This window comes from Cotesia glomerata, linkage group LG8 (genome assembly GCF_020080835.1).
Source record: "Cotesia glomerata isolate CgM1 linkage group LG8, MPM_Cglom_v2.3, whole genome shotgun sequence".
Taxonomy (NCBI): Eukaryota; Metazoa; Arthropoda; class Insecta; order Hymenoptera; family Braconidae; genus Cotesia; species Cotesia glomerata.
In genome coordinates this window covers 11,105,257-11,114,980 of record NC_058165.1, presented here as the reverse complement: position 1 = coordinate 11,114,980, position 9,724 = coordinate 11,105,257, and the positions used below count along the sequence as shown (strand labels likewise).

The following is a 9,724-nucleotide window of genomic DNA, read 5'->3' as shown; positions in this document are numbered from 1 at the left end:
AGAATTTTAGCCCTAGGCTCAAGAAATTCATTTTCTTCAAATTGGTGTTCTTGGTTCAAGATTCTTACTCTTGAGTCAAGTTAAATTTTTTATCAGTGTAATAATTAATTATATTCAAAATTTATTATAATTTATAATATAGACGTATCAGTCTGCTGTAATGAAATTGAACATTAAACAGCTCAAGTGTGTCTATACGGTAATAAATATGAGACCCAGATACGTTCAATTAGCTTATTGTAAAACGTATGGATAAACTTTAGTTATCTCAACACGTTCATATATTTTGCACCATATTTTTTGTAAGTAGTCTTCATTGTGTTGCGCATAATTATTATCATTATTCGTTAATTATAATTATTAGTTATAAGTATGTGTAATAACTACAAACAGTTGAGACTGCTAATATTTGTCGCAAAGCTTATATAAACGACTCATGCTAATATTGTAAATTCTAAGAGATAACACCGGAGCAAACGTAAAATACAAAGAATTTATTATTTATAGATTATATTAATTAAATTTAAATATCTATCTTTCATTCGTTGAAACCCTGATTTTGGGTTTGTTATTCTTTATGCTAAATTATTCTAAGTTTAAATATTAGAACGACAATATGTAAAATTTTGTTAGTAGTCTCGATTTTTATTAATGTTATTTGATTTTCGATTGACGGTCATAAATGTCCCTGTCAAGTTATACTTCCAGATTCAAATTTTACATCAGCAGAAATCATAAATTACAAGATTCAACATTTTTTATCAAATTTTATAGTGACTCGAAATTATTCTTTTTCGTGCTCAGTTTAAATTCAATTAACTGAAAGTACGAATCAGAAATTTTTTTATTATTTATTATTCTAATTAAAACTCGATCGAGTAAAAATTTCATGAAATTAAAAATTTTTTTTGTAGCGAAAAAAATAGTAAATTTCAAACATATTTATCGATTTTTTTTCTTTTTAATATTACGGGATTATGTTTAGTATACAATTTTATGAAAACAATTTTTCCTTTAGAAATGAAACTATATTAACGATATATTCCTTCATAATTCTTTTTTTTTTGAAAATTATATGTGACAATTTTGAACCAAGAAGAAATTTGGACAAGACTTCTTTTTTGAAAAAGATAAAAATGTAAAAAAAAATATCCTGGTACAAATTTATCCTGATGAATTAGCCCTTTAAAAAATATCTTAAGCTAAAAAAAAATTCAGCGGAGTATCTATTTTCTAATAAAAAAGTCATTAATAAATGAACCTTTCGTACATATATATTTTTCTAACAAGACATTTTGAAAAAACCTACACAATTATTATAAAAGTTTTTATTTTTACGTCTTAAAATTGATGATAGTCATGAACATCAACGTTATGAAAATAACAAAATTTCTCGGTGTTTTATAAATAACTTTTTTATAATTTTTATTTATCGCCGTTAGAAAATTAATTCCATAAAATGAACATAAATTTTGTCACTTTTTAGAAAATAATTGACATTTTCAAATATTTTGTTTGTTTTCTCTTTTGTGAAATATTTCACATATTTTGCGACTATCGATTTGTGGATCAAATTTAAAGTATAAATATTTTGATTTGAAACTAAAGTTTCTATATTTCTATTATTGCTATCAACAGAATGCTCAACAAAATTAAGTCCTTACAATGAAAATCTAAAAATTAAAGACTGTATTTCAAAATAAAGAACATAAAAAAAGAAAAATGATTTCTTAAAGCATAAAATCTGTTTATAATTTAGTGGTAGATAGTTAATTAACTTAATAGACTGTAAAGTAATTTTTCTTAGATTATGGAGCTTGGTATTAGAATTTGTCAGTGATTACGATCATTAATAATTAATAATAGATAAATAAAGAATAAATTAAATAGAAGGTTGAATAGAATGTTCGATATGATTCAACTTAGGAACGAGGGTCTGTAGAGAAAAATATCGCGATCGGTCGGTGGCGTCGACACTGGTAATATGTTGAAACTGACAAGGCTGACTGATGTTATTCTTCGTGGGTAAAACAAATTTCTTCTGCGGAGGCTGTTTCTTCTTTTTCTTCTTGCCGGGCACTGAGAGGCTTATGTTTTCCGGACAAGAAATGAGACGTTCAATATGCTGCCAGAGATCATTAGCGGCTTTTGAGTTGTCGAAACTTAATCCCGCTAAGCGTGTGTGATCGGATGATAAACACATTGTGTGGAAAGCTGGTCCAGATACCTGTCAAATAGCTTTATTTATTAAATATGCTAATGTAAACTATTGTTAACAATCGGTTTTTTATTTTATCCATTTATATGTTCTTGTATCGACATTACGTGACATTTGTTAGTTGTATACACTGATAAAAAAATTAACTTGACTCAAGAGCCAAACTCTTGAACCAAGAATACCATTTTGAAGAAAATGATTTTCTTGAGTCAAGAGAATAAATTCTTGAGCTAAGAAATTATTCTTGGTCTAAGAAAATTTTCTTGAGTCAAGAATTTATTCTCTTGATTCAAGAAAATCATTTTCTTCAAAATGGAATTCTTGGTTCAAGAGTTTGGCTCTTAAGTCAAGTCAATTTTTTTATCAGTGTAGAGAAGTTAAGAAAAGTATTTACCTTGTAAGACGATAAATTGTCGATAGTTTCACGCCATAAAGTGAAACAAGTACCCCTTTCAGCAAGTAAGATTTGTATACGTCGTTTCGATCGAGATCGTGTTTCACCTAGATCTAAAACCACCACTGGAATACCGGTAAATCGAAGATCCCAGTGTTCACTTTGCGCTGCATTACCCAGATATAAATTTGCCAGAGATTCACAAACGAATACCTACAAAATTTAATGTCTATGTTTAGTTTTTGTATACATACTTCTCCGTGCAAAAAAAAAATTATCTCATGATGAATTGAATTCTTTAATTTATATTTTGAAAATAATTAATTTATTAAAAAAATCAATTAAATTTTTTTATGATAATATATAAAATGTTCTTCGCAAGTAAACATTTTTTTGCAATAATAATATCACAAAGAAGAAATTTCGGCAAAAAAAAAATTGACTACTCGATGATTTTCGTATATATCATCGCTAGTTCAATAAAAGTTTATAAATTTTGCACTGTTTTGATAATAATCTCTATCAAACTTATTTTGCATTCCGTCTTTTCATTGTCTTAAGTCATATCGTATAGAAAAGCTAAAAATGATTTTCAGTATTTTTAACTTCCCGCTAAGAAAATTGAAAATTTTCAAAAATCGGGAAGTTATTGTTTTTACCCCGTTTTTCGAAAATCGAGTTTTCATCAGATCTCGACGTTTTGAGGTCCTAGGAAGCTTCCCTGACTATTCCGACGATGGTGTCTTGTCTGTATGTCTGTATGTGTGTGTGTGTGTGTGTGTGTGTGTGTGTGTGTGTGTGTGTGTGTGTGTGTGTGTAAGCCTCTCATAACTTTTGAACGGTTTGACCGATTTGATCGCAGTTAGTGCCATTTGAAAGGGTTCGACTCAACTTAGATTTTGAATACAAGTTGGACCGATTCGGACCGATAGATTTTGAGAAATCTTAAAAAAACTGCGAAAAAAAATTTTTTCAAATGTGGTTTTTTTCGAATAACTTTCAAACGGCTAGACCGATCAATTCCAAAAACTAATCAGCTTTTAACATCGGAAAACCACGTCGATCGCCACCAAGCTGGTCAAAATCGGTTGATTCTTTCGTGAGTTATCATTGACGAAAGAAATCGAAAAAAGTGTTTTTTTCGAATTACACCGAAATTTTAGGTCTGATCAATTTGGATTTGAAAATATATTATAGAATTTGAAAAATTGCGTCCATTGCCGCTAACCGCGTGAAAATCGGTACATTGATTCAAAAGTTATTGCGGTTTGAAAATTCAAAAAATAGTGTTTTATTAAACTTCTATCAGACTTTTGAGCTCAGAGAGCTCAAAACTACACGAAAATTATATTTTTGAGCTCTTTATTACGAAAGTAGCGGGAAGTTGCAGGGATGGCCTTCAGGGTAACCGTTTTACTAATTTTTTTTCCTCGAATCCATTTTTGTAAAAAAATTTTAATTTAGACCTTGAACTACTTAATGAGGATTTTGAGGACCAAAGTTAAATTTTTTTCTGTAAGGCAAATGAAAGATAAAAAAATTGAGGCTCTTGAAGCACAAAATAGAATTTGCATTTTTACTCGGGGAATTCATCATCCTTTATTAAAATGTTGATGTGACGTTTTCATTGTTGTCGCTTTTCGTTGCTATGGTAACCACTTTGGCAACGGTTATCATGGCACCAGTTACTATGGCAACGGTTAAATATTAATGAATATAATTTGTAAAAATAGTGATTAATAAAATTGACTACTACAATAAACATTTTAACAGAAGCGCGCAAAGCGCACTCGATTTTCTAGTGAGATAAATTTTTTTTTGCGCGGACGTAAACATAATTGCTAATAAACAATGTCATTAATCGACATTATTCTTTATTTATTAGGTTTGTGTTTTCGAAAAGAAAGAAAGTTTTTAAAGTTACTACCTTTATTTTTCTCAATCGATTGTAATTGACAGATCAATGTTAAGATAAAGTTGAAAATGATTAACCTCGTTATTTATATTGAATATGTCTTGTTTAATTATTCAATTAGAGAAGTTATTTCAATCATGCAATCAACGTTTGCAAGCTAACTAATTACATCAACCACAATTGATAGTCATACTTCTGTGGGAGTACTTTTCCACTCTCGAAAATTTTGCGTCAACCACCGTACTCTTTGGGCCATAAAATCCCTTTCCCGGCATTCAAGCGGCTCATGACGTCACGGGACCCCAAGAACAACGCTAACTCGACTAGAATTTTAGTGAGGCATGTCGAAAAATCAGTTCCGGGCGAAGTTGGCTTTCCGAACTTAGGCTAGCCCAATTCGGATCTTATTTGTTTTAAAATAGGCAAGCCGAACATTGGTATGCCAAAAGAATTCCACATTCGATGTAATCTCGTAATAGTTTGGCATTGCCTAAGTTCGGCATATCATGGATTGCCTAATTAGTACGAAATAACGGTAACCAAAGGTTTACCGAAGTTTGGTTCACCAAGCTCGGGCTCACTTACAAGGAAACTCTCTTCGGTGTCCCCCTCCGATTTTGATGTAACTGAGATATGTTATTCTCCGTCGAAATCTAAGAGACACATATTTTTTTTTATCTGTGGAAAAACATTTCTAGGGGGTGAAACTACCCCTCAAAAGTTAGCCTCCAAAGGGGTGTTTTTCAAGTTTCGCATACTTGCAGTTTAAATAATCGAATGGGACCAATTGCATGATTTTTAGGGTAGAAAATCATGAAAAATGCTTTTGGTTTTATGATAAAACTATGGATAGAACAAAAGTTATGAGGGTTGAAAATCACAAAACTTTTATAAAAAAAAAACTATTCGATGGATTTCAACGAAACCAACGGCAATCGGAAGAGGAAAAAAAAGTAGAGAATACGTCTTTCGGGGTTTTTCCGAAAAATTAAGTTTAGGGGGTGAACATCCCTTAAGCATATCTACAGTGACCACCAAGAAAATATCGTTTTTTATATTAATTTTGATATGAATTCATCAATAATAATTTTTTCGTACATTTCTAGCATTTAGAAAATAATAATAATATTATATCTTAATATTTTACTTACTTGTTTACTTCGCATCCCAAACTTTATTTTGTGTATCGGGACATCAAATATTACAAATGTCATTTAATGTGAATCTGCTTTGGAAAAAAAAAAAAAAAAGAAAAAATGCTTATAATGATTTATTATAATCATAATAATCATTCATCGTTATCTCATACAAAAAAAGAGATAATTATATTTTTAGTATATATGAGTCAGTATTGTGAAAAACAACATAGTATAAATAAATGTATCATTTCGAGATTAGTTTAGTTACTGCGATGTACTTCATCTTTTATAATTCAATATTATAATCGTGTTTTTTTTTTTTTTTTTTAATAAGTGAATAATTTAAAATTGTACGAAAATCTTTATTTTAGTACATAGAGCAAAATGAATGTCAATCCTATAAATATTATAAGACTACTCTTAACAACATTTCAAGTCATGAACATTCCAGAATCGCCAGTAAATGACGAAGAAATACAAATCAAAGAAAGTTTTGAAAATATTTTACTCAATGCTATGAACGAATACTCCGGAGTCGAAATGGTCGAAGAAAGTTCTTTGCATTTCCAAGAACCGTATAAAGATTGGACGATGGAAGTCGTGGAAGATAAAGAGTGGGCAAATGCACTAGTTGATCAAGAAACACCTATCGACGAATGCACTAAGGATGTTGAAGATTTATCTTATGAATATAAATTGAAAGCCGTCGAGTACTGGCGTAGTGGCAAAAAAAGAAATTTAAGTTTAGACAGTGTTAGACAAAAATTTAGAAAGGTACAATCTGTGCGACAGTTACGAAGATGGGCTCATACTTTAAATCAGGGAGGGACTTATAAGGAAAAATTAGCAAGAATTTGTGAATATACATTACAAAATTTCAAAGCAGCTATAGATGCAGGTTTAATCGTACATGATTGTGACATAAAGATAGGCCTTACAAGCTCAAAAAGAAATTGGTGCGGAAGATTTCCGTTTTAAAGCATCAACAAAGTGGATCGCGTCATTCAAAAGAGCACATCGCATCGTATCAAGAAAAATAAATAAGTTTATCACGTCCAAAACCATTGAAAATAGTAAATCATTAAAACAGCAAGCTGAGGAATTCGTCAATAATGTAAAACAAAAAATTAAAATTTATGAATTAGCAAACGTATATAATTCAGATCAAAGTGGTTTTCAGTTGGAAATGCATTCCGGTCGAACTTTAGCTGTTGAAGGAGAGAAGCAAGTAGAATGTCTTGTACAATCTGTTACTTCTACTACTCATAGTTACACAGTTAAACCAACTGTATCCGCTGATGGAAAGCTTTTATCCCCACTTTTTTTGGTTCTAAAAGAACCAAGTGGTAAATTTGGACCAATAGTTGAAACAACACTTTTTAGACCTCATAATGTATACATAGAAGCATCAAAATCAGGAAAACTTACATCAGGTACGAATTATTCTTAATTTTTTTTTCTGGTTTGCGCATAAGTTATTGTTGATACAAATAGTTCATATTCTTTAATTTTCAGATCATTTCAAAATTTGGTTGGAGAGGGTGTTTTTTCCAAATGTGGGCCCAAAATCTTTATTACTAATTGAATCATGGACTGGGCATTGTCCTCAAGTTGTACAAAGCGTTAAACCAACAAATAAAGATACTGAAGTAATGATCTTACCAAAAGGTACAACTGGGAAAATTCAACCGCTTGATGTTTTTGGATTCCGAGTATGGAAAAATTTTGTTCGATATTTTTCGGATCGTACAGTTTTGATGAATTTGGACATAAACTTGCATTTACGAAATAATATTATAAAATTACAATCACTTACACATATCCAGTTGTCATCTCCTCGGTACATAAATTTATTCAAGTACTCGTGGTACAAAAGTGGCTACACAGAAGTAAAACCAGATGAGTTTGAAAATCCTGTGGATTTTGCATTTCACGGATCATGCAATTCTCATTGTGAGGTTCCTGGTTGTCAAAATATAGCAATTATCCGCTGTTCATGGTGCAAAAAGTCGTTGTGTTTTCAACATTTTTTTCATGAACATCACGATTGCAAAACATATATTGAATAGATCTGCATATGACAAAATGATGAATTTAAGTATTAAATTTCATAAACATCAGAAATATTAAATATTTTTGTAAAAAATCATTTGTAAATTATTTTTAAATTTAATTTGATTATAGTAAAGCATATATTGTAAGCATTTTTTCTTTTTTCTTTTTTTTCCAAAACAGATTCACATTACATGACATTTATAATATTTGATGTCCCGATACACAAAATAAAGTTTGGGATGAGAAGTAAACAAGTAAGTAAAATATTAAGATATAATATTATTATTTTCTAAATGCTAGAAATGTACGAACAAATTATTATTGATGAATTCATATCGAAATTAATATAAAAAACGATATTTTCTTGGTGGTCAATGTAGATATGTTTAAGGGATGTTCACCCCCTAAACTTAATTTTTCGGAAAAACCACGAAAGACGTATTCTCTACTTTTTTTTCCTCTTCCGATTGCCGTTGGTTTCATTGAAATCCATCGAATAGTTTTTTTTTTATAAAAGTTTTGTGATTTTCAACCCTCATAACTTTTGTTCTATCCATTGTTTTATTATAAAACCAAAAGCATTTTTCATGATTTTCCACCCTGAAAATTATGCAATTGGTCCCATTCGATTATTTAAACTGCAAGTATGCGAAACTTGAAAAACACCCCTTTGGAGGCTAAACTTTGAGGGGTAGTTTCACCCCCTAGAAATGTTTTTCCGCAGATAAAAAAAAATACGTGTCTCTTAGATTTCGACGGAGAATAACATATCTCAGTTTCATCAAAATCGGAGGGGGACACCGGAGAGAGTTTCCTTGTTAGGCAAACCTGCGGCAATACCTAAGTTCGGTATAACATGGATTGCCAAACTGTTATGAAATAACAGTAACCAAAGGCTTACCGAAGTTTGGTTCACCAAGTTCGGGCTCACTTCCGAAAACCTATGGTAATGCCTAAGTTCGGCATTTCATGGGTTGCCAAACTGTTATGAAATAACGGTAACCAAAGGTTTACCGAAACTTGGCATACGACGATCGAGCTTCTTTAGGCAAAACTGTGGAAATGCCTAAGTTCGGTATGTTATGGATTGCCAAACTGTTATGAAATAACGGCAACCTGTATTCTGAAGCTTGGTCTATCAAAATGAAACTTGACTAGGTAAGTCTGTGGCAGGTCCTCACTTAGGTATAATATCGGAATTCCTAACTCGACCGTTGCAACGGTAACCGAATGTTTGCCGAAGTGTCGGGCTTATAAGTATCTTGAGGCAAGAGGTCGCTCATCATCGGCGTAGCGTCGCGGTATGGTATAGGGCTCTCGTGCGTCGGGTCCAGTGTTCGAGTCTCGCGTTCGACATGTAAAATTTTTAATAATTAATAATTATTAATTATAATTATTCTTAAGGCGAGTGTGAGGTAAATTTAAGTGTTGTGTGTGACTAATGTATCTAACTCCATCATCTCCTCCCCCCTTGACCCATAAAATCGACCAATCAAAAAAAACTTCTTCATAGTAAGAAAAACCCTAAAAGCGAAAAAATGACCGAAAATATAAAAAAAAATAATACTAAATAAAAAAAAAAAAATTTTTTTTGTTTACTTAATATTTAAAAAATTTTGTCCTAAAGTCGATATTTATATTTAAAATTTAAAAAGTAAATTAAAAAAAATAAGCATTAATTATTATTAATTTTTGCTTTATAATAAAAATAGCTAAAAACAAAAAAAGGATTCAATTTGGATTCTTCCGTGCGAATTTAGTTTCTGAATTGCTGCCTAGTTAGGTAGCCAAATTCGGACCGAATGAAGCTTAGATAGTCACCAGCAAGTGTGGTTTCCAAACCACCGCCTAAGTCGGAAGCCAAGTTAGGCCCAAACTCGCGACTGCGTTACTTCCGGGACGTGGGCCAACTTTGGCTTCCTGGTTCGGCGCGAACTTGGAATTCGGCATGCCTAATTCGAAACGAACCACCGCCGAACTTAAATTTCTGGTCGGGTAAGTGT

The 9,724-nt window shown here is 31.3% G+C and overlaps 1 protein-coding gene across 3 annotated transcripts in view; it reads right to left on the bottom strand.

The window, feature by feature from the left end:
* Window positions 1-1,672: 1,672 nt before the first annotated feature.
* Window positions 1,673-9,724, bottom strand: part of LOC123270261 — a 61,998-nt gene continuing 53,946 nt past the window's right edge. For all 3 annotated transcript variants that reach the window (XM_044736239.1, XM_044736241.1, XM_044736240.1), the window contains exons 3-4: window positions 2,613-2,825; window positions 1,673-2,227 (exon numbers count right to left, since the gene is read on the bottom strand). In XM_044736239.1, the coding sequence (XP_044592174.1) occupies window positions 1,883-2,227; window positions 2,613-2,825 (558 nt within the window). In that variant the 3' untranslated portion in view covers window positions 1,673-1,882. The remainder of the gene's footprint in view (window positions 2,228-2,612; window positions 2,826-9,724) is intronic.